General features: G+C 41.0%; 1 protein-coding gene across 3 annotated transcripts in view; it reads left to right on the top strand.

Moving 5' to 3' along the window:
* The window catches only part of TGFB2 (transforming growth factor beta 2), an 80,124-nt gene extending 54,663 nt beyond the window's left edge, over positions 1 to 25,461 (top strand). For 2 of the 3 annotated variants that reach the window (XM_077886607.1, XM_077886608.1), the window contains 5 exons: positions 17,622 to 17,754; positions 17,877 to 17,987; positions 19,493 to 19,670; positions 20,859 to 21,012; positions 24,488 to 25,461. In XM_077886607.1, coding sequence (XP_077742733.1) covers positions 17,622 to 17,754; positions 17,877 to 17,987; positions 19,493 to 19,670; positions 20,859 to 21,012; positions 24,488 to 24,646 — 735 coding nt within the window. In that variant the 3' untranslated portion in view covers positions 24,647 to 25,461. The remainder of the gene's footprint in view (positions 1 to 17,621; positions 17,755 to 17,876; positions 17,988 to 19,492; positions 19,671 to 20,858; positions 21,013 to 24,487) is intronic. The other variant, XM_077886609.1, reaches the window with a different exon arrangement.
* The last annotated feature ends 524 nt before the right edge of the window (positions 25,462 to 25,985 follow it).

The following is a 25,985-nucleotide window of genomic DNA, read 5'->3' as shown; positions in this document are numbered from 1 at the left end:
TATGACTAGGAAGTAAGTCAGAGACCCCGATCACCCTACCAGAAGACGCAAGGCATACATGTAGCTGAGTTACCAGAAAAGCAACCTTTGGCCCTTTATTCACTTGTGACCAAGTTGATCATCTCTAGGACCACAAGAAATTAGAAGCATTGAATTAGAAGTGGAGGGCTGGAGTTAGACGCTGTGCAGAAGCAGATGCTTTAGACTCAAGATTTTTGCCCGCTTACCTCGATGATGCTAGCTGGGAAAATCAGGTCACAGAATGAATGCAATGCTTACTATGGACACCCTTTCTAAATCTTACCTTCTTTATGGCTAACCCAGGCCTTAGAGCTCAGGCATCTGACCTGGTTTCCGACATCTGCTGTGGTGTCTTTATTTGGAGTCCCATTTTGGGCTTGTTCTCTGACTTTCCACTTGGCCTCAGCAGACACTTGGTGGTCTAGCCCCAGTACAGAAATTGGTACTTATGATAAGGGCCTTGCGTTCTGAAGGTGAGGCTAAATTATATTCAGGAAACTGAATACATGTAATAAAATTTCAGAGGGTTTTATGTGTCCAAAATTGCTGAAGTGTTACTTTGGAAAAAAAAAAAAGACTTGGTGCTTAAATGGGGAGATCTTTAGCTACTTGGAAAGCTCCACTATTCAGAACAGAGCATCCAAAGTTTCTAGATGCCCTCTGATTACTGTATTGCTTGACATGCAATTGACATTCCGCTCCCTAGAAGAACGGTAGGATGACTATGAATGGGTTCTCAGGAAGTTCAGATGGTGGAATGGATAATTTATTAGAGTTCCTCAGGGCATTGGTTTTAAGCAGGGGGAGAATGTGTGTACATATGTATGTGCACATGCAAGTTCATGTGTGAGTGCAGGCACTCCCCCAAGTACGGAAGCCCTATAGGAACTTTTATAAGGACTGCCCACAGTCCCTTTCTATAGATTCTGCTTCTCCCTAGAGAAAAAGAGAGAGAGAGAGAGAGAGAACTGACAGATGTGGTGTGAAAAGGCTCTCATTTCTTTGGGTGTGATCATTCTTCATTCTCCATTGGGAATGACACATTTCAGGCAGGGTTTTGGGGTCATTCTGTCCCATAAAATGTATACAAGTACTCTTTCTAGAGCCAGAAGAACAGGCTGGAAAGGCCTAAGAAAGCTTTTCTGTGAGTGAGTTCAGAATTTGTCTTTGTCCAGGGCTGGCCATCTGTTGATTCTCCTTGCCTTGGAACATTAGGACACCCGAACTTCCGTGGAAGTCACATTTAGCTTGGCAAGGGAACTTGAGTTCTCACTGCTCTCTTTTCTCTGCAGAATAGTCTGTCAGAACTTTGATGAATGGTGGTAAATAAAGTCTTACTGTCCTCCTCTCTCTGACTTCTGTTATGTTGATAGACTCTAAATAGCAGATACCGGTATGATAATGGTAGGACTTCAAATATACACGCCAATATTGGAGGGAATATGAGAGAGATAAAGGCCTTTGATAGACAAGGAGAAAGAAGAGGGGGAAAAAGGATAAAAACTGAACTTTTTCCACATGGGAATGACCCTTACCATGTTTTTCAAGCTTCATGTCAAAGACAGCCTTTATTGGAATATGATCAGATAAAGCTCCGGTGCTCTGGAAATGCCTTCGAACCTGCAATATTTAGAATAGCTCTCAGCTCATTTGGAAATTTAAACACATCTTTCTTTGATTAACTTGCTCCTATATTTATGATTAAAATCATGCCCAGAGTTATGAGACAGAGAAAATATAGAAGAGAGATAGTCTTCAAAATGAATATCACCAATATGAGCAAGGGCACCTGCCATTTTGAACTGGGGTAAATTCCCAGTTTTACAAGTGAAGAATTGAGGCTCCAGGAAATTATTAACTTATTTAAGGGCCGTCATCACTTCATGGCCCCATGGGACCTCCAACCAATACTTAATGTTAGCTCTATTGACTTCAGAGGACCGTGGAGCTTTCAGATATTTCTAGCTTCCTCTCACTAACTCACTATTTTCACTCTAACTACTCATTTCAAACTTTACCACCTCTAGGATAATAAGACTTGTACCTTTGTGACTGTTTTGACAATCTATTCACTGAATAACAAGTTACCCCTAAATTTCATGGCCTCAAAAACAGTTATATGATACTGTGTCTCAAAAGTACAGTCTTTCTACTAATAGAGATACACCCAAGGTACTTTTAAAGCAAAAGCTGGAGGATCCAGAGAAATGCCTCAGAATTCATTTCTTCCAGAAAGGGAGTTGTGAGAATTGGAGGGGGTTGGGCAGCCTGGCATCTTGGTTGGACTCCTTGGGTGGAGCCATCTGTCTGAATCAAGAGATTCCTTTGAGCCCAATAATATTTATAGCAGGGATATCTGAGTAAATCAGGTTGAGATTGGAACAGGTTTGGTTAATTAATATATAGAGCATTTTCTTTAATCATGCTGGAACACTACTTGTATTGTGTTTCAATGTGTGTAGTAACATCCTGGGATTTGATGATCATATCTTTGCTCTCTGTTCACCGTTTATGAAGCAACATAGTGGAGGGTTCAATGGCATGAGCATTGTGAACCAAGTTTTCTTAATAATTCCTGATTAGCCTGGTGTTTATTGTAAGGGTGAAATGAAACAATGTCTCCAGCTGCCAGATGGGGAGTGGGCACTCCGCATATACTAGTTCCCTTCCTTCCATGTCCTCTCTTAGATTTTGGCTTTTAAGTCTTTGATTCCTCTAAGAGAAAGAGCCCTCTAGACAGTTATCTGCCAAAGTCAGTTGTCAGATTATTTTTAAGATTAATGTATTAGTTTCAGACCAGTAATAAAATCATGCAAAATAACTCATTGGGAGATAATGTGATGTAATGGGTTCATTCATCATAAAGCATCAGGAGGAAAATGTTATCTTCTTGCATGGTGCTGGTATGAGGCCACTAGTGTCGGTGGCAGAGGGCTTGGGAGACTATAATCTGCTGATGGGTCCTTGTTAGTCAGTAGAAGATAAATGTGCTGAGATGAAATAAGCTCAAGTGGGTTTCAGAGGAATCTTTCTCTCTATCTATTATCTATCTATCTATCTATCTATCTATCTATCTATCTATCTATCTATCTATTATCTATCTATCTATCTATCTATCTATCTATCTAAAATCTCTGCAACAGATTTAAACTTTGCACACCCCCGAGGCTTTACAGTGAAAATTGTAACATTGTAAGGTTGATGGCCTAGCCTACTTTTGAAGGGACTCTAATGCTGCAAAATGAAGGGTGAAGTTCCCGTCATCGTAGAGAACACAACACGAATGGGGTTAATAAAAACTGCCGCCATTTCCGGACCCCAAATACATGCATGTGCACATGTGCATATGCACACACACACACACACACACACAGTTCAGTTTTCATTTCTCATGTTGCCCAAGGGTGTGTAAAATAAAAAGGGGTCAGCCAAAAAAACTGTCTGTTAAATTAGACTTGCAAAAAGTGGTGCCGAAAAAAAAAATTATACTGGGCTCCTGTTGTACAGAATTTTACAGCATACAGTCCCCTTAATGCTGATCCTGACTCCGGCGCCACATTGGAGACACACCGTATAGTAACCCCCTTAAAAAAAAAAAAAAAAAAAAAGCCATGAGGTATATATAATAAACACTTTGTTTGCACAAGGCTATTAATATCTCAGGTTTTTTTTTCAAACTGATCAAATGACAGGCTTGCCTCATAAGGAAGTCGGATCGTTATCATTTACATTAAGTGATGATGTTACCAAGTGTCTGTTACCCTTGTGGGCAGACGGGACCCCAAAAGTAGTATGAACAGTAGTCCTTCCCCAATGTATTCAAAGAAATGTTGATAGTCCTTCAACAGTAACTAATAATTCCATGTTCTTTTTGTGTGATACGATTGTGTAACGATATCAGTAACTATCACTAACACACAGTATGCACAGGATGCTAGGGACCGCTTTAAGTGCTTTATGTAGATTGATTCATTCAATCCTTACAATAACCCTATGAAGTGGCTTCTTAGCTGCATCTTACAAACCAGGAGACTGAGGCACAGAGGATTAAGTAACGCCCAGGCCATGCAGAGGCAGAATTAGAACCCAGGCAGTCTGGCCCCAGTGGCCATGCTCTAGAGCACTTGCCCACACTAGTAGGAAGAACGCAGGCTCTGGAGTGGGGCCAGGATGAGCTCAAGCTGTGGTCTTGCCCCCCTGGAGAGTCTAAGGAAGTCACGTCACTGAGCCGATTTCCACGTCAGTAAACTGTGGGTAAAGACACCCACTTGGCCAGGACTTTGTAAAGCAAAGAGAGAATGCATGGAAACTCCTAGCACAATGTAGTTCTACTCAATGGTTACTATTATTATTATTATTATTATTATTATTATTATTTCCAAAGCATGGAGTTTGAACTTTTATAAGAAACAGTCTCTTTAATGTATGCTCTGCTCAAAATCTCCTAGAAATGAACCCCTCTCCTCCCCCTCCCCGACCTCCATTGCTGCAGGGTCAGGTTTTCAGTGGCTGAACCAGGAGTTCACTTCAGAGCCTCCTGAAATACTATTTTCACCTCAATTCTGCTCCTGGCCATCTCACTCAGTTGCCGATGAGCAGCTCCAGGCAGGAAAGAAGAGAATCTTTGCAGGGTGGCCGGGCAGAGGGCTGGCTTCATCTTCCACCTCTCCTTATTTATCAGCTATTTGGCCTTACAAATCACTCATGTCTCTGAGCCTCAGTTTTTCATCATAAAATGGAGATAATGGTTCTTGTCTAGCGAGTCACTGGGAGGAGGATGCGCGTGAAGTGTCTGGCCTGTCGGATGCACGAGGAGTGCACTATTGTCAGGGTTTTGCTTATCATCTAGAGCATGGTTTATATTTCCCCTAGAGGTGGCCTATGATTATAAAACCACTCTGTGATTTTGTCAGGCATCTCTGGTCGGACGAGGGCTCCACTGCTGTCTTTTTACCTCATCCTCTGCGCCTGTCACTACCTCTTCCCACTTCCCCACCACACAAATAAGCGTGATATACGCTTGATTTTAATAAGGCTCCACTTTAAAAAACTGTTAGCGTACGCTAACTCTACTATAACCTCCACCAGGGAGGCCAAAATTGTTCCGAGGGAGGATGTAGATTTATTTCTTGATACCAACAGTGCTCAGAATTTTTTTTTTTTTTTTGGAACTTCTGTTCTAGAACCATGTTAGAACCTACCAATACATAGTTGGGAATATCCTTCAGTGGAAAACAAATCCGAGCTTCTGAAAGGTAGTGTTAATTTTCAAAAACTGCCAGAGTTCTAGTGAAGAGGAAATTGAAAAGTAATTAATTTTCCTACATGATAGCTGCTTTTAAAAGATAGATATGAAGTCCAGCTGCTTCTCATCTCTACTGCTACTACCCTCGTCCCAGTGGTTTTTGCCTCTTGCTTTTGCGGTGGCCTCCTGGCTGGTCTGGCTGTTGCCCCCTGGGCCCCTTAGAGTGTGTGTGAGAGTGAGTCCTGCTAAGATATTGGGCAGATCTAAATGCCCCTGTTCAAAGTCCTGGGATGGCTTCTCACCTCACTTCGCCTAGGAGCCAAAGTCCTTACTGTGTCTGGACCTGTTTCTCGCTAGCCCTCCAGCGCCCCAGCCTGACTTCACTCACTCAGGTGCCTCCCCCATACTGGCCTCCTTGCTACACCTCAAACACCTGCATCCGCTTCCTCCTAAAGCCTGTGGCTACTGTGCCCTCCTCCCACGTTCTCCTTCCTGCTCTCTTCATGCCCCTACGTGCTTCCTCGGATGTCACCCGCTTAGAGAGGCCTTCGTGGTCACCCTAACATCTCAGAGCCCCTCTTCCCAAATTTCCTACCCCCACTCTCCACTGCACACTTCCCCTCCACACCCTCGATCATTTTGCCTACTTGATCTTCCATTCCACCTCTATCTGGTTTATAGTCTCACCTCCACCGCTTAGGGACAAATTCCTGGAATGGTGCCTGGTGCGTAGTGAGTGTTCAACAAATGTTTTCCAGTGAATTTAAGAAACATTTCAAAATCAGATTCAAGTACAAGGAAATGTTGTGAAATAAGTGTGTAATTCACGGGGGTACTCTTTTGAGAAATCTCTTCATTTATTTGGGTTTGGAAATTTTGCTACATCAGTTTTAATGATGTCTAACTATTGATAAAGAAAGAAACATATATCTGCCCATTTTTTTGTTACTTATTCAAAACTAGTGCTGGTTCAGTGGATAATAACGATGTAAGTAAAAAAAAAAAAAGAAAAAAGAAAAAAGAAAATTACGTAAGAGATTCATGAAACTGATATTCTTAGGTAACCCGTAAACTCTCTCTGTTTGCAGAAAACCCAGGCTCATTACTTTATTTTTTGACTCATTGCTTTATAATCTCACCCCCTAAATTCAAGTTCTCAGCTGAATATAAGAAGGGACTTAAATTGTAATGTGGGCCATATGTGTTACTGGTAGCCAGGAAGTAGGAAAGGGTGTTGGAAGTGTGGTTTTCAAGTATGTATGTGTTGGTGTCGAGTCAGAGTAGACTTGGAAAGGAAGATCAATTAAGAAAATCAGAAGATCCGGCCCCAGAGGGCTTATAGTCTTATTGGGGAGGCTCCTTCCTCCCATAGCAGGAAACAAGTGGAATTACCAAAATCCATCATACTCGGCTGTGTGGTCCAGCCTCAACGACTGACGTAACTTGAGGTCTTGACTTAGTTTCCCTTCAAATGCTGTCATCAAATGTCGTACTACACACATCTCCCTCTTGCCTGTACTGATGCGACTTTTGTGCAGTTGACTCTTTTTCTCTGCTCTGTGATTTATCTGTGATGGTCTTATGAATGCTATTGAGCTGTGACATCTGAGAGACTTGTTGTTCACACAAAGGACTCCTTCATCCCTCAAACCTGTGGAAATGCATTTACTGGTTTATGCGTATGTGCAGTCAGCATAAAGGCCCATCTGTAGAGAATGAAAAAAAAAAATGGAAGGAAACAATAGAGAATTATAAGGTGTTTTCATCACAGAGGAAAGGCTTTCCTCTGTGTGTGTGTGTGTGTGTGCGCGTGCTTAGCTTGAAGACATATCTGGTGACATTTCCATAAAGGTCATTAAAGATCTATATATGCCATTCTTTATCATAATTGCACACGGATATGTGTAATACAGGAACTCTGTACTCTAAAGAGAAAGTCTTAATATAGTGACATAATAAGGTAGATATCTGAGCTCCAGAGAGACTGTATTTTTATGGGTGTCTTTCTTTTGAAGCTGATATGTACTCCATGGGAGTCTACTATGCAGGCCCTCTCGAAGCTCTCGTGAGATATACATTACTGTGGCCTCTTAGAGGGATGCGATTTCAAAGGAGCCAGGGCAATTACAAGCCAGGGCGATGGGAGAAGCAAGATAAGCATTGGGTCTGTTAAGCCACTTCTGAAGGATAATCAGGCAGTGTGCTGGTTTGTTAAGCACCCCTAAAGTGACCCAGTGTTGTTCACGGAGGCTGCATTCAGTAGGAACAGAGGGGTACATTTATGCCTCAGAGGGAAGAAAAGCCATTTCACCTACTTCTCATTCTCCGTAAAGCCCCCTACTTTCTGATACCTGAAAATTCCTTTCTTGCTTTTTCTCTCTTATTTTCTTTCCACAGTGAAATATATTAAACAGAAAGGGTAAAATACAGTAGAGGGTTGTTTACACTGATCATTTTTTCCATCCTCCTTGAGATATACATATATATGATATATATATATGCATGCACATATACATACAACACACACACACACACACGCATACATAATCTCTATGATGTGTGTGCATAAAATTCCAAGAAAGAGTTTTTGTCGATCACTATAAAAGATGGATCGTTCAAGCTTATTTGTCACTTGATTGTGTGAGTCTTTCTAATGATGTCTGTAAGTCAACAAGCATTTACCAGGAAGGAACTGTGCAGATTCAGTGGAAAAGACTTTGTGAAAGAATAAGAAAGAGCCAGAACGTTCTTTGCTTGGAAGGACTTCATGGTCAGGACATTTAGAACATACTCAGCCCACTGTAACCTATGAACACCTATTGTTATAGTTTGAATTGTGTTCTCTCGAGAAAAGATATGTTAAGGTCCTATTCCCCAGTACCTCAGGATATGACCTTTTCTGGAAATAGAGTCATTTATTGTAGATAAAATCAGAAGGAAGACCCCTAATCCTGTATGATCTGTGTCCTTATAAGAAGATGACCGTGTGAAGACAGAGGCAGAGACTGCAGTTAGGTAGCTTCCAACCAATGAATGCCAGAGATGGCCAGCAAAACACCAGATGCTGGGAGAGGCGAGGAAGGATCCCCCTCTGGAGGCTTCCCAGGAAGCATGACCCAGCCAACACCTTGATTTCTGATTTCTTGCCCCCAGAATGACGAGAGAGTACATTTCTGCCTTTAAGCCACCCAGTTTGTGGTGCTTCGCTCAGGCAGCCCCTGGGAGTCTAACACACTTTCTGAGAAAACTCTAAGTTCAAGGTTGTGGTGCTTAGGACAGATAAAGGAGCCCCACAGAGAAAGGAAGAAGCCATTTATGTGTTCTCTTTTGTAATGAGCCAGCACATTGCTGTGATCTGGACTGTGTTCTCACACTGCACAGTACTCTTGCCCCAGCCTTTCAGATGGTACTAGTTACCTTTTCACCCTGTTGATTGTTATCTCCTTGCTCCAGGTGAAACCCTAGTTCAGTGACCTCACTGTGCCCTTGTGAACACAGGGCTTTACATCGTTGTTGAGAGTCTGAGTTCTCTTACTAGAGCGTGGACTCTTTCAGGAACAGGGGCCATCCTATTGTCCTGGACAGAAGGGCAATGCCTTGCTCACAAGTGTTTAGTATCCGTTGAACTAAACCAGAGGAAGTGAGCTATGAGATAAATTGGAACAGATGAATAAATGAGGAGTCAGACACGTAGCAGATGCCCAGGAATTATCCAACAAATGAATGAATGGCTAAACCAAAGAGCTGACCATACTAAATATTTTAGAACACGTAGGTTGGTTTCGGTTTTGGTTTTTGTCATGTGGGCAAAAGGCCCCTCCACAGTCAGTACAAGTGCTATGCTGGAGAATCACTAGTTCCTAGTTCCTCCGGTAGATAAGCCAAAAAACACCTTCACGAGTGCGCTCTGGTTGTCTGTTCACAGGAGAGAAAATGTTGATATTAGCAAGATTTCAACCCCAGAGAGTCAAATCTCTAAAATTAAATCAGTGACTATGTGTCAGCTGACTAGAGTACAGGGATTATGGAGATGTAGATAAGTCTATGTTTTCCTCTATTTTTTAGGAGTTTGCTATTCCCTTGGGAGAAATGGACATCTACACACATGGGGATTACCCCTGAGGCCACTGTGTGCAAGGAAGGGGCCGGATGCTTGGCAAACACAGTATTGCTGGGGGACTGGGACAAGAAAACTGATTTCAGAGTGAAAGCAACCATTTCATTGAAAAGGCTAGGCTGAAGGATGGGAAGGCTTTTTGTTATTGTTAAGTTTGTTTCTGTTTTTAAATAAAAATTGTGAGAGTGGGGAAGGGATTCTGATAGGGATACTTGTCTGAAGCAGAGGTGGGACATGGAATATAAGTTTCAGGGGTAGCATTTAGATTAGTTTCCTAGGAATGAGAGGTGAGTTGAGGATGATAGATTGGTGGCAAATTGTGTCTGAAATACTAAACTATGGAATCTGGAGTTTATTCACTAGACAGTAGAAGCCTCTGGAAGATTTTGACCAGATAAGGAACGTAATTATGATAATAACTCATGTTTATTGAATAGCAGCCACGTGATAGATGCTTTTCCCTACATGTGCATTATTTTATTCTCTTAACATAGAAAGTGGGTTTTATTAATGCATTTCATAAATAGGAAAATCACAGATCCAGTAAGTGATAGTTTATGTTTGCCTGATTTCAGAGCCTATGCAACTTTTTGCTACATTAATGGTTTCCAAAGGCACTTGGCAAACCCTAGGGGGTTCTTCAAAGAAACCTGAGTGACTTGTACTGTCAGTTGGTGAAGATGGGTGAGACTCCTAGCCTCAACCGAGCCTCATGCCTCACACTAGTCAAGTTCTACTTTTTTCTGCTGTATACAACATAATCACAGAGCACAGAGTGCTGATGAAAGGAACAGGGCCAACAAGGAAAGAAGGACCCAAGGATCCAGCAACAGGTTACGGTTTGGACCCTGGGTGATTTAACAGTTATCAACACCCTGGCACAGGGCACAGTTGCTGGTACAATCTGGCTGAGAAGGATAGCATATATGTTGAGCAGCAAACATGATTCGGAGAGATCCCAAAAGGCTAAAAACCCAAGGTCAGGGTCAAATAAGAAGTTCAAAATTAACAGAGATAATGTGTAATTTGCATTTGGGTTCAAAAATAAATTGCATATAGACGAGAGAGTTGGTTCTCAGAGTCGATCAGCAGCTTGTGCATCACCTAGGAATCTGTTAGATATGTAAATTCTTGGGCCCCAATCTCATCCCTATTAGACCAGAAAGGCTGGGGGGCTGGGGCTCAGCAATCTGTGTTGTATTTAATAAGCCCTCCAGATGTTTCTGACGCACACTGCAGTTAGAGAACCACACAGCTAGATAAACCAACCTTCCCTTCCCTCTTTGCCTCCCTTCGTCTCTTTCTCTTCAGTCCATGTCATTCCAGAAAGGATTTGGGATGGAAAATCTGACTTCACAGTTTCTGTCAGGACAAAGGTTTTATTTTATAAAAAGTTTACTATGACTCAATGGTGTGATGTGGCTGCTGCCAAAAAGTAAATAGTTTGCATTAAAAATAGTGACCAGAACAAGGGAAGCCATAGCTCCTTGTTTCCACATGTGGCACATTCTGGAATACTCTCCACATTCTGTGAGGCAGCATCTGAATGTGGTGAGGACATCATTGTAAGAGAAACATCGGAAAGGGGCTTGACAAGGGTGGTGAAGCACTTCAGACCTTGTCCTGAAGGAAGCAGTTAAGAGAAGTCGCCTCCTATGATTGGGGCCTGACATAGAAAAAAGAAAGAGAATTTTCTCTCTAGTGCCAGAGAACAAAACACTTTACGGGGGAAGCCCTCTCCACCGGAATGAAGAGGGCAAGAGGTTAGTCCAGACTTTCCTACAGCGCTGTGGTCACCCAGGTAAGTATTTCAGGCTTCTTTCCCTTTGGCTACAGACTGTAGGTGATGAGGGCCTTGATGTCTACCCTACAGGGTTTTTGCGAAGACCAAAACACATGAAAATGTGCAAATATTTGAAAAAACAGAAATGATAGTATGAATATGAAGCCGTGATATGACTGTTGAGTAAGACTGATGGAGATTTTAAGTCCAAGGTAAAGAAGGATTACAACATACAAATTATTCAGAAGTGAGAGGGCCTTTCTCAAGAAGTAGTGAGTCCACTGTCTAGAGAAGTCTTCAGATGGAGACACAGATCTGAATGAATGAACTGCATGGGTTGGAGCAGATGGCCTTCTAGAGCCTCTCTAACACTGATGCTTCCTGAGAGTGAAGTTAAGGAATATGGGGTCAGGCACCTCTGAGAAGAGAGTGCTCAGGGCCAGCAGAGTAAATGCTTAATTCGGCATTTGCTAATCACTCTGTGCCTGTAACCACAAACATTTAAATGCATTTAAATGTTAAGTACATTAAAAACATTAAATGCATTTAAAACCAACAACCAGTTAACCCAGTGTCGTGTTTTGTTTTTTTTGTTTTTTTTTTCTCTACAGCTTTATTGTTAAATTTACCTTTGCAATAGAAATCTGGTTGAAATGGCCCCCTGGTTTTCCTGTAGGTCCGTTGATGCCTGAATATGCCAAGTAAAATAGAATTCCTAATACTTCCTCCTTATACCTCTTTGCAGTGCCTCATAGGAGAGGAATCGGTATCACCCTCGGTGTCTAAGGCAAATCCTGAGTTGATTTACAACATTATTCCTTCAAGACTAAGATTTCCTCTGGCTATAATTTTGCATCTAGTTTTCTGTTTCTTTCTTTCTTTCTTTCTTTTTTTTTTTTTTGGCCCCAACTATTGGGTAACATCAGTGACTTTTGCCTAGATCCACTCCTGATTGGCTGCTTTCCAGTGGCAGAGAGATGAATGGATCCTTTTGTGTAGGGAGTTTTGTAATTCAGTGAAGAGTTTAGAGCCTTGCCAAAGGCGGTATGTGGGTATTTTGCACGTATTATAGATAATGTGTGTATATCAATAATGTAATGAAGGTAACATTCATACCGCTGTGGGTGGTAGCTAAGCGAGAGGCAGCTAAATTTCATTTTCAGTATGTTAGAAGCTCTCCTTTCTAATTCAATCAGAAACAGTTGTTGGTCTGTTATTTAAAGAAAAAAGTCAAAGCAGAGGATTATAGAAACAGGAGTGAATGAGTGAGAGAGGGAAATAAGTATTTTAACTTAAAACATATATGTGTATAAATATGCGTTTATATACACAAAGACACACACACATGCGCACAAACACATACACAATTTACATGCTGAGTGTTTTATAAAAGGCCAAGGATTTTTCTTTGACTGTGGCTCTGCCTATTGCCAATCCATGTTGTATTTTTGGCATGAAACATATCCATTATGCACCATCTACAATTTCTAGTTTTTCATTTCTTTGAAGAACAAAGAAGTTTCAGGACAAATTATTGAGCAACCTGTGTGCAGGATCTTTCTAAGGTTGTTTTTTGTTTGTTTGTTTTGACATTTTATTTATTTATTTATTTATTATTTATTTATTTAGCAAGTGGAGGGAAGAGCATAGGAAGAGGGAGAGAAAGGGAGAGGGAGAGACTCCCATGCAGACTCCACGCTGAGCATAGAGCCTGACATGGGGCTCGATCTCCGGATCCTGAGATCATGACCTGAGCTGAAATCAAGAGTTGTACGCTTAACCAACTGAGCCAGCCAGGCACCCCAGGATCCTTCTAGGTTTCTATCATATTATTCCTTTTGTTATTTCTTCTATAGCTGTTTCCCTAACATCTAAAATTAGGAAAAGATTTCGTTGTGGCAAAATATATGTAAGTGTAGCCCGTTAACCCTTTTTAAAGCATTGGATTCAGTGGTGTTAAGGACATTCACAATGTCATACAACCACTAGCACTCATTATTTCCAGAAATTTCCCATCACCCCAAACAGAAATTCTGCACCCATTAAATAGTAACTTGCCATTTTCCCTACCTCCCACCCCTGGTAACTTCTATTCTACTTTCTCCCTCTATGAATTTGCCTACTCTAGGTGCCTCATGGAAGTGAAATCCTGTAATATTTGTCCCTTTGTGTCTGGCTTATTTCACTTAGCATAATATCTTCAGGATTCATCCATGTTGTTATATGTGTCAGAATTTCATTCGTTTTTATGGCCAAATAATAGTCTGTTGTGGGTATATAGTACATTTTATTTATAGTGTTTATATATATACTGATGAACACTTAAGGTGTTTTTACTTTTCAGCTATTGTAATGTTGCTATGAACATTGGGGCACAAATATCTCTTGAGTCCCTGCTTTCAGTTCCTTTGGTTATATACCTAGGAATGGAATCACTGAATCAAATGGTAATTCTATGTATACCTTTTTGAGGAAGTACCAAACTGTTTTAAAAAAAAAAATGGTTTTTTTTAAGCAGCTTGTCTGTATTGAAGACTTTCCAAAGCATTCAACTTGATTTTCACAGAAGCAACAGTTCTCTTTACTTTTGGGCCTGCATTTCATCATTTCTAGATTATTTGATTCCCCTGGATATCAAGTCCAACTATCATACACAGGTTTAGAAACATATACAATGGATACTTGCTAAGCATACAATTCAACCGGTAAGACCAGAAGTTCTCAGAACATACTAGAGAGTTGCTTTCCAGCAATGAACCCCAGCATAAGCCAATATATATTACAGATCAAATGGGGAATCCTGGTTAATCTGGCTGTTAAATGAAACCCAGGTATGAGAGCTTCCAGTGTTCAACTAAACTATCTTTGTCATGATACAATGTATAGAGGAATTTAGTGGTGACTTTGGCTCTAGAAAAAATATAACAGCTGGATACTCAAAACTGTTCCCATCCAATACACTCGTTGGGAGACTGAAGAAAGATGATGGCAAAGGCTGAAATGGAGTGGGAAGTTGACTGATCTAATCATTTTTGTGTAAACTCTTGACTTCGGGAAAGTCCTAATCAATAATAGCAGTGGGTTGATTTTCTTCCCTTCCAGTTTAATTTTGTGTGGGTAATGAATGGAAGATAAACTGGGAATAGGGAGGTTGTGCCTATTCTTAAAAAGAAGATACCTTTCAAGTTAAGATTTCAGACTCTGAGATGTGATTAGAAGGCTTTCTAGCCAGTTCTGAAACACCACCACGAAGCTGTAGGAGGAGTACTTTAATATAGCATCATTCATCCTAGTTAGTGACCCAAGTGATTAAAGGTTTGGGAAATTGCCCCTCTAAATATGGGCTAACGGAACAGGGTTTATTTAGCTTAGAGAGAGAGAGCAGGCATGCTGAGGGGGACTTAATAATAGTCTCCAAGCGTATGAGGGATAGTCTATGAGTGATGGAAGGCAGCTGTTTCCTGTTTCCACTAAGGACTTGGTAAGAAAGGAGTTCAATTGCAACAAGTGAGTTTAAGAAGTCCTTGGCCATAAAGTCTGAGGCAGCAAACCCACACTGTTTCAGAATTGTTCAAATTCTGAAAACCAAAAGCCACCAAAGCCACCACACTGTTTCAGAATTGTTCAGCTAGAACTGGCTGTCATTCTTGGGTGGTTTCAATTGGCTTGTTCTTGAACTTGCAAAAAGACACAGAGGACCTATCAGTCATGTGAGAATGTGAAGTTGTCCACTGTCAGAACCTACTGGTGTTTTGGGACCAAAGAAGCACTTATTAGAAAATGAGATTTAAGAGAGAAACTTTCAGAATCTTTTTGCTCCCTTTCAATCTGCTTTTAAAGCAAGACCATCTAGATTTACCCATTTGCTCTGAAGAATGTCCATAGATTTGTTGGTATGTGTGTTTTCTGCCCATTTGGTCAATATGTCATTTAAAAAAAATTCTGTGTCTTCAGGGATTTGTATCAGAGATAGATGTCTTAGATAAGATGTGTTATGTATCAATTTATATATGTACAAAATATGTATTAATACAACAATGAAAGCAATGTTTTGTTCTAGATGTTGTGTCTAAGTGTTAAGGATATAAAGATGAATAAGACATACACTGTACTGGTTAGGAGTGAAGCCAATATAAAAGCATCATGAAATAATGCATCATTATAGGAGGTCCACCGAGGGGAGGAAATTTAAAATTAAAAAAATGAGTTCTGGATTTGCTACTAATTTTTAAGCAGTAAAGCAGATGGAAATGCCTGAAAACGTCTCACATATTGTATTATCATGGTTATCCTAGGTTAGGTTAATTATACCCATTATTATGAATTGGATCCGTGGTATCTTATTTGCCCAACTGGAAGTGTTTTCAAGGAAAGGTTTGATTTACAGAGGATTGGACTGCTGTTAAGCTGTGTCTTAAAAGTTATAGGTTTATGGGATGCCTGGGTGGCTCAGTGGTTGAGCATCTGCCTTCAGCCCAGGGCATGATCCAGGAATCCTGGGATTGAGTCCCACATTGGGCTCTTTGCACGGAGCCTGCTTCTCCCTCTGCCTCTGTCTCTGCCTCTCTCTCTGTGTCTCTCATGAATAAATAAATAACATCTCAAAAAAATTTAAAAAATAAAGTTATAGGTTTATGTCAGCATTAACTATGTTTAATCGACTTGTTCTATTTCCATCTGGTACCAACATTTATTTTTATCTTATTAAAAAACCTTTGCTTCTGTCACTGAATGTTTTTTGTCATCTGGAAGAGGGTAGGGATGAATTATGATTCAAATCTGACTCCTGTAACTCTCTGGCCTTCAAAATCCAGCACTGAAGTGGGAAAATTAGAGGATTGCTTTGAATCCTCTCTCCATACGTGTTCACCATGAGGCACTGCGTGAGTTACTGAACCTCCCTGAGTCTCAGTTTCCTTAATCTACTTTATAGGAATGTTTTGAGGATTAAATTAAATGAAATAATGTGTGCCAAACCCAGAGCCCAGCATGCCCAGCCCTCGGGCCATGTTTACTTGCTTCCCTTAATTCACAAAGAACATCTCTTGCCTGTGGTGGAATCATGATTGCCTCTAGATTGTCTCCAGTTAGTGGAGTTTGTTAAACCTCGAGGGTAAGACTATAGAGTAGGTTTTGTCTAAAATTCGCTGAGAGCCCCCCAAAGGTCCACTGGAGGAATCTCTTTCTAAACTGACATAATCCAGAAAAAAGCCGACCATGATGCCAGATGTTTTAGGAAGCATTTGTTGCTAAATTACCTGAAACAAATCATGTACACACATGGAAGAAAAGTGCATTTTAAAATCAGCAGGAAAGCTGTGCATTTTTGTTTTGCGAGGTTTAAAGGAGAGCACATAAATCTTCAAGATATTCAGATAGTCATTTCATAGACACTGATTAAAGTGAGTGCCATGCTTGGGAATGGCATCAAATCGAAGACAAGATCACTGCCCCAGGGAAGCTTCCGAACTTGTTGGAGAGACCAACCCATATGTATGACATGAGAACGGAATAGTTAGACTCGACATCAGGAAGAGCAGTACAAGCCCCTCAGTACGGAGGGAAGGCAAGATACGGGTTTGGTAGGGATTCGATAGAGTTCAGGAGACTTGAGATCTTGGCTTGACCGGTTCATAAAACAGTATCATTTAAAGACACTCAGAATTTTTAAAAACTACCTAAAGCATGCACTTCCTATAGAAACCCAAGAACATACTACAGTTGGTCTTTATATATTTGAAATAAATGAATCCTTCTAAAGTCTCAGTGTTCAGGCTGATTTGCTTTCAGACTCTCACTACACACTGTGCCAGACTGCTCCTGCCCAAATTCATTCTTCGTCTGTGGGATATGGAATATCTTCATAAATCATAACAAGTCACATTGAGAGTAAAAATCTCAGCTAGAGACTTACCTCAAAAGCTGAGGCGTGCCACATGTATTAATGTTGGTGGATTTAGGAACCCGGGTTAGGACCTTTTTCTCTTTATTAGAAGGAGATTTATAACCCAGGGCCTTCAGAGGGTGAGAATGGGTCCTCTGAACTGGCCTACTCCTCCTGTCCCTCCCCAGCTCCCAGCTCTCCAGATTTGAAAAAGTGGAGAAGCAGAACAACAAAACCATTAACTTAATAGCATAGAATTTATGGCTGAAATCTTACAAAGCTTATGTCAGCAAAGTAAAATAATTACTGTCACTTTCTCTTAGACACTTGGCTTTATGGTTCCTGTCACCTTTATCATAACACACAGCTGACTTAGTAGCTCTATTTTTCATGGCAGATGGCCTGGTGTTATGCTTTTATGCACACAGCCATGCTGTTAGATGACAATAACATGGGTATACCAGAGTGGAGCTAGGTTTAGATAATGAATTGGAATACTGTTAATGGTTTTGGGTTAGTCATCCTGACCGGATGCCAAGTGAGCTTGTTCCCTTTCTCCTTCCTTCCCCAGATTCTCAAATCCAAAGATTTAACGTCTCCAACCCAGCGCTACATTGACAGCAAAGTCGTCAAGACGAGAGCAGAAGGCGAATGGCTTTCCTTTGACGTGACCGACGCCGTCCATGAATGGCTCCACCATAAAGGTTACAGCCGCCCTCTGTCCTCGTCCCTAGATGCTCAGTGACCCCGCGTTATTGTAAGTTGATTGCAGATTTAAGGGTATTGTCACACATCCAAATGACCTCCTTGACTTACTGTTTTCCAGACAGAAACCTGGGATTTAAAATAAGTTTACACTGTCCCTGCTGCACCTTTGTACCATCTAATAATTACATCATTCCCAATAAAAGTGAAGAGCTAGAAGCAAGATTTGCAGGTAACTGAAACTTGGTCTTACGAGGTGGGGGAGGGAAGGGCCTGTATTGATAATCTCATGGGGGATGAAGTCCATTTGCATGTGAGAATGGGATTGTTTGGTGAGGCCTGAGGAGTTTTCATTGTTTGGCTAAATATATGGTTGAGAAAGATATATGAAGGCAGAAAGAATTGGACCAAGCCTCTGTATGCTGCTACATGCCAAGTGATGACTTGGCAGTACTAGCTGACTGATTCATCAACTTTCCAAACTATTAGTCAGTTAAGCCTTTTATTCTTCATTTAAGCAAGTTTCCAGCTATGCTAATATAGAAGAAGATAGCATGCACTCAAGGAGATCCATTGATAATGTCCCAAGTGCAATGTCAAGAGGCCTACAACCATATTTCCCCTCACACCACAGCCTCTTTACCTCACCTTACATGTATCAGAACACTCCACCATTTCTAATTGGTGCCCAGTATTTCCAGTGGTCTCCTTATCAGACTTTTAGAATAGTCTATAAGGACAAACAGAGGCTTTAGTTTTTCCCTATTCTTGCTTACCTGTTGGTGATGAGCCGAAGGTCAAGGAGAATGAAGAGATACCAAGGGTTGGAGTTACTTCCCTTATTAGATAACCGGTTTGGATGATGAGAGATAAGAGGGAAGTCTGCTGTGTGCTCGTGCCTCCTTGACCCCACACCACCACGTCAGGAGCTGATTTCCCCTGCCCCAGCTACCACCACCCGGGACCTCCATCCACTTGCAGAAGGCTACAGTGGCCCTTGCTCATGGAAAAATTCTCCCGGAGGTCTAGAGATTTATTTCAGTCTCTAACCTAGCCACGATTCTCTAGAGTGTGGAGATTAAATGCTTAAACTGGCAGTCTCTGGAGCATGCTTTGGAGAGCTCGAGTTTCTAAATCTCAGATGGAATCAGGAAAGTGTTGAGGATGCCATAAAATAAATGAAAAAGCCCTTTCTTCACAGCTTCCCCAAATAGCATTAGGTAAGGATGACTTCTCTTTCACTTGAACCTAATTCACTGCAATTTAGTGTAGGTCTCGGGCTGTGTTCATTAGGAAAGTCTTTGAGTGTAGTAGTCTGAGGAGGAGAGTGAACCGGGGGGGCGGGGGTGGGGGGGACAAGGCATGTTCTTCTGCTGTGCCTTCAGTCGTTGGGGGGATGAACACAGCCTCAACTGAGCGTTGACGAAAATAAACTACCCAGTTTGCCCTTGGACTCTGGTCAAAGGCTTCTCCTGTAGTGACCTTCATTAGCAACAAGGCCTGCCTTGGACACCAAACGGCCTCCTGACAAGAGCCTCAGTGAGAAGTGTTCATTGTCACCTGCAATTGTCTCATTGTGGCAGATCTATTTCTGTGGGGAATGACTGTAGCCAGCTGATGATGCTGTTGTGAGGTCATCGCGGCTATTTGTGACAATATGCAAAGGAAAAAGGAATGGCTGGTTATATTTGATGAAGGTAAAGCTAAATGTTTGTTACCCAAATGCATTTTTTCAAGGTATTGATGGCACCTCCACATATACCAGTGGTGATCAGAAAACTATAAAGTCCACTAGGAAAAAAAACAGTGGGAAGACCCCACATCTCCTGCTAATGTTGTTGCCCTCCTACAGACTTGAGTCACAACAGTCCAACCGGCGGAAGAAGCGTGCTTTGGATGCAGCCTATTGTTTTAGGTAAAGGAAATAAAAATAAAACAAAGTAATTACGTCTGTTAACTCTTACACTGCCTTTGTCTTTTCTTACAAATTCACCTAAACTCCACTCATTGCTTAAGACCCGGTATAGTACAGGATAGCCACCATACCTCCTCATGTCATTCTTCCCGGAGGCTTTAAACAGTTTTTCTATGTTGTATTCTGCAACCTTTTGCAATGAACCAAGTCTGAAGTCAGAAAATTAGTCCGCTGAATTTTTTTCCCAAATCCCCCTGAAGCACTTTGGGGCTGAAGAAGAAAATGAGCTTCTTGCTCCCCAGAGCAAATATAAGCTTACTTGAGGGGTAAGATGGTGGATCCTTAATTGGAAAGACTCAATGTCCACATGAAGCCCTCACCCCCCATGGTAGGCCCATGGCCATACCTTTTTTCATGGAGATGAGAGAAATAGAAGAAGAATACTATTTATTGTGTCGTTATCTACAGAGTATGAGAGAAGCGAAGGCAACACAAATTTATCTCCCACTCCTATAAGAGCTCATGGTGGGGAGAGTGTGAATGTTCTCCTGTGGTTTCTTATCAGGGCTCGTAAGAGGAAGGTTATTTCTTTATTTTGAGAGCTATGGGGCAGTGAGGGGTTCTCACTGATAAAGCACTCAAAGAATTCATGAGTAAAATGGCTTTTTTTGCTTGCCAGGGTTAATGTTGCACTAAGCAAGCCTCCATGTTTCTTGATCTCTGGCTCATTCTTGGGTCAAGGGACAGGAGATGAAATAAAGGATTCATTCTCAAAGGAAAATGCCTTAGATGGTTCTTTGAAAATAGCTCTTGTACTTCACCCATTTTATATTTGGAAGGGCAGTCGAGGCTGATTGGCAAAACTGCCCAGTGTTGGCTGAAAACGAAGATGGGTCTCTTCAGACGCCTCTCTGCTTGTATCTAGTCATTCAAGGGAAAGATTTGACTTTCAAGGTCACAACCAAGAGACTCGGGGCATAGAATTCATAAGGGAAGGTAGTCCAGCAGGTCACCATGACACTCCATCATGAAAGTCATTTGAGATGACTGTAAAGCCATTTGGTCCTGGCCCATGATATTTGCTTGTTGGATGCTGTTTGAATGAGTGAATGAGTCATTTTTTCTGGCTTGGAATGAAGGGTAGGGGGAAATCAGCTATAAAATCTCCCCTGCTCTTTCTTCTAACAGAAATGTGCAGGATAATTGCTGTCTACGTCCACTTTACATTGATTTCAAGAGGGATCTTGGGTGGAAATGGATACATGAACCTAAAGGGTACAATGCCAACTTCTGTGCTGGAGCATGCCCATATTTGTGGAGTTCAGACACTCAGCACAGTAGGGTAAGTATTTTGCTCCATCTTTTCTATTTGGGGTTGCTAATGTGTACCACCTGCTGGTAATATGTCCAGTGAATTCCAGTCAGCTGGGTGCCCGTTCATCATCACACATGAATGGGTATTGGAGAAATCCTTGTTTTGGATGAGGAGGAATGTAGGGTGTAGGTGAAATCACGAGTAACGCTGATCAGTTTGAAGAGTAGGTTTTGCCTTCCCAATTAAGTTGTAAGCAACCAGAGGACAGTGTTGTTTAATTTTTTCCCTTATTTTATATTCACAATAGCTGTAAGCAGTTGGTAGCTATGAAAAAAATCTTTTGGAATCAATCACTTGGTGTTGTGTACAGCTGGGGTGTGAAGGGACCCAGGTCCCCATCTAAAAAAAGGATCTGTCATCATCTACATCAAGGACTGTCATAGCGGAGAGACTTTGAGGACCTCAGCTGATGCTTTGACATAGTGACCCACTAGTGTGTGGCAATTAAAAAGTCATTTAACTCCTCTAAACCTCAAAGCATCAATTTATAAGTAAAAAGGAATGTTTATGTTAGAAAGAATCTTGAAAACAACAATGAAAAAAGAGTAGATATAAAGAGCAAAAGGATGATAAAAGTGAAAATGACTTGAAAATCAGTACCCCCAATTCTTTTTGAATATACCCAAAGTACGCAGGAATCTATATATTTTGTCAGGTTACTTCAGTGAGGATAGAAAGCTAATTCAGAGGGTAAATCCTAGATGGGATGCCAGGGGTTAGTAGCCCAGCTCTGCAGAGACTTTTTCTATGTAATAATAGAAATTTTCCTAATGCTTTTTCCTGGTACCTCATAACGTAGGATTTTAGAGATGGAAAGGATTTCATAAATTATCTCGTCCAAACATTTCACTTTCCTTAAAGAAATTGGGGTCTAGATCGTGTAGATTACTCGCCCAGGATCAAACAGTTGGTGACAAACCAGAACTTGGAATGCAGGCTTCCTTGTTTTATAACCAGGCCTCCGTTTGCTCTGTCTTACTGAGTTTAATTCCTGAAATGTGGCTACACATTGGGGTTATGCCTCTGTAAATCTCCTTATTAAAGAGGCATTAGAAAAATTGCCTTCACTGCAGGGTAGGAAAATGAATCTGCTGCCAAAAGGATCACATAATGCATTCGGCTCAATTCAAGAGTTTAGGGGTGATCAATTATTTTAGACAATCTGCATTATAAAATTCCTCTTTAATTCATATGAAAAATCATGTGTTAGTAGAACATGAAATCTGTTTATTTATAAATGCCTACATATGCTAGACTTTAAATTGACAAATAGGACTCTCCTCCCTTTAGCTGTTTTCCCAACTCCCCTGTAGATTTTGGCACTCCGGGCTGACCATGTGCTTGGCCATGTGAGGAAAGCTTGCTCATGCCTGTCCCTTTGTCTGAGCTCTCTGGCCAGGCTGTTTCAACCGGGCTGTGGCAACAGTAGCTATAATGTGGGCAAGGCCCAAGTGCCAAGTAGAAATATAATTCCCCTCCCTGATACACAGAGGGAGTGTGTGAAGGCTGAGACCATGCTTGTTTTTCAAGGAGAGAGGAAGAAGAACTGTCATGGTCACAAATATGTGGTTTGGACAGTTACCCAAGAAGCCAGAGGTAGCTTAATAGAGTAGTCAGTGTTGCGGCACTGAACAGATCTTCTGTCTTAGGCTGAAAAAACTGCAGGGAATCTCGAGGAAAAAGGTCACTTGCTGTTTGACTAATGCATTAATGGCATCCTTGGAACTGTCTCTTTATCATCACCAGGGAACCTACATACTCCCATTAGTACAAGTCCCATACGCCTTTGCTATAAGACAGAGTTAACTGTATAGGACTAACTATAGAACTTTCTCTTCATTCCACTGTGGGACTGGCTATCTGCCCTCCAGCTTAGACACTACCATGTACCATGTAAAATCTAATGGAGGGTTGATTATTATTACTATTATGGTTTTAAGCAAAATGTAAGAAAGTGAGTAATTAAAAATAGAGCTCACTTTTAGTGTCATTCTTAATTAGCTTTTAGCTGCTTACTTCTTGATTGTATTTAGGAAACCATAATACATGAAAAGACTTGTATCTTTTTTTCTTTTAAAGATGATTTCTTTATTTACATATTTATTCATGAGAGACACACACACAGAGAGGCAGAGACATAGACAGAGGAAGAAGCAGGCTTCTTGCAGGGAGTCCTATAGGGGACTCGATCCCCAGACCCCGGGAGCACACCCTGAGCCAAAGGCAGATGTTCAACCACTGAGCCACCCAGGTGTCCCTCTTTTTTTCTTTTCTTCTTTCTTCTTTTTAATTTTTTTTAAGAGATTTTATTTATTTGTTCATGAGAGATACAGGGAGAAGCAGAAACACAGGCAGAGGGAGAAGAAGCAGGCTCCTCACAGGGAGCCTGAGGGAGTCCTATAGGGGACTCGATCCCCAGACCCTGGGATCACTCCCTGAGCCGAAGGCAGATGCTCAACTGCTGAGCCACCCAGGCGTACCTCTTTTTTTCTTTTCTTTTTTAAAAAAGATTTTATTCATTTATTCATGAGAGACACAGAGAGAGAGAGAGAGAGAGAGAGAGAGAGGCAGAGACACAGGCAGAGGGAGAAGCAGGCTCCATGCAGGGAGCCCGACGTGGGACTCGATCCCGGGACTCCAGGATCACGCCCTGGGCAGAAGGCAGGCTCTAAACTGCTGAGCCACCCAGGGATCCCTCTTTTTTCTTTTAAATAAAAATGTAGATGATATTAAATTGGCCCTCGAAGACAGCACAGAGAAGTGTCACATGCAGACAGGTGTCTTTTTCTATACAGAAGGGTAGATTAAAGCTCTGACGAGAGTTTTAATGAGGCATCTGATTCTCCTCCTTCTCTATGTATTTGCTTCTTTACCCGAGCACAGGAGTCTCATTTTGTCTTAATAGGGCTCTGAGGTCAAAATAAAGTCCACAGAGCCTCTGAGCTCAAGGGAACTCTAATCTAGGTCGGAATTGGAAATATACACTCGGTTACAAGGAAGTGTAGACACAAAAGCAAATAGTAAGAGGACCAGGTTTTTCGAGGGCCTGGCAAGTATGTGCAGCAGAGCAGTGATCAAAGTAAAGGATTATTGGGAAAACTGTAAAATCTGTTGAATGAGTGATTTTGTGCAATCCGAGCTTTTACAAAATCATTTGTTTATGATGCATGAGAACAGGATTCTGTAGGAAAATGATGAATTCAGTGATTAGTAGGAACACATACCAAGTTGACCATAATTGGGGGTTTAGAGAAGGAAACTGTAAACCAAAAGTAGTTTAAATTGTCTACTGAGCCCTGTGACTGATAAGATAAAACTGTGGCAATATGTAATGGTTCTTTTTAAAATAATTGTCTCCTCTTTTCTTTTCCTTTTCCTTTTTTTTTTTTTTTTTTTTTTTTGTCTTTTCCTATCTTCTCTTTCTCCTCCTGTGTCCTTTCAGGTTCTCAGCTTATATAATACCATAAATCCAGAAGCATCTGCCTCCCCTTGCTGCGTGTCCCAGGATTTAGAACCGCTAACCATTCTCTACTACATCGGCAAAACACCCAAGATTGAACAGCTCTCGAATATGATCGTAAAGTCTTGCAAATGCAGCTAAGATTCTTGGAAAAGCAGCAAGACGATAATCACGTGGTGATGATGATGATGATGAGGAGGAGGAGGACGACAGCGACAAGAACAATGACAATGTTTGTAACAAGAAAACATAAGAGAGCCTTGCTTCAACAGTGTTAAAAAAATTTTTTTTGAAAAAAGCGGTACTAGTTCAAACACTTTGGAAGTTTGTGTTCTGTTTGTTAAAACTGGCACCTGAAACAAAACGAAACAAAACAAATTGAAGGCTTTATTCTACATTTCACCTACTCTGTAAGTGAGAGAGACAAGAAGCAAAACCTTTTTTTTTTTTTTTAAGAAAAAAATAAACACTGGAAGAATTTGTTAGTGTTAATTATGTGAAAGGAAAAAAAAAACCAACAAACAGGAAAATCCCATTAAGTGGAGTTGCTGTACATACAGTTCCTATCCCATGCCTCACTTGATTTTTCTGTATTGCTATGCAATAGGCACCCTTCCCATTCTTACCTTTAGAGTTAACAGTGAGTTATTTATTGTGTGTTACTATATAATGAACATTTCATTGCCCTTGGAAAATAAAACAGGTGTATAAAGTGGAGACCAAATACTTTGCCAGGAACTCATGGATGGCTTAAGGAACTTGAACTCAAACGAGCCAGAAAAAAAGAGGTCATGTTAACGGGATGAAAACCCAGGCGAGTTATTACATGACCAAGCAAGTCTGCATTCAGAGAAAGACCCTGAAAACACATGCTATGTACCAACTGCCTAAGGAAGCTTCTTGTAAGGTTCAAAACCGAAAAGCCTGTTAATAAAGGAAACTTTCAGTCAGAAGAAGTCTGTAAGATTTTTTTTTTCTTTTTCATTGTAAATGGTTCTTTGTCAGTTTAGTAAACCAGTGAAATGTTGAAATGTTTTGATACGTACTGGTCAGACTTCGGACCTTAAAGTATTGCTGTACAGCTATGCTCTAGATTTTCCTACGTTTCGGTATATGTAACCATGCCTATATTATGATAGATGGGTATAGAAGCCAGTATAATTGGAAACACATCTGCAGATCTCTTTTGCAAACTATTAAATCAGAACGTTAACGACTTTACATGTGATGTGTAAATTTTTACCATATTTTTAATGTTCTCTAATAACGTCAACTATGATTTAGATTGGACTTAAATTGGGGCTCTTTATAATGATCACTCAGAACTGTGTGTTTCCTTTAGCTGGCCAGTACTTTTGAGTAAAGCCCCCATAGTTTGACTTGCACTACAAATACGTGTTTTATAGTATTTGCTACACTTGTGCTTTGTGCATCGTCCAATATTCTGACATAAGCTACCTGAGTCCTTTCAGTTTTCTTT

The sequence above is a fragment of the Canis aureus genome, chromosome 38, assembly GCF_053574225.1.
Source record: "Canis aureus isolate CA01 chromosome 38, VMU_Caureus_v.1.0, whole genome shotgun sequence".
Taxonomy (NCBI): Eukaryota; Metazoa; Chordata; class Mammalia; order Carnivora; family Canidae; genus Canis; species Canis aureus.
Note: the sequence above shows the minus strand (reverse complement) of the source record. Positions and strands in the feature narration are given on the sequence as shown.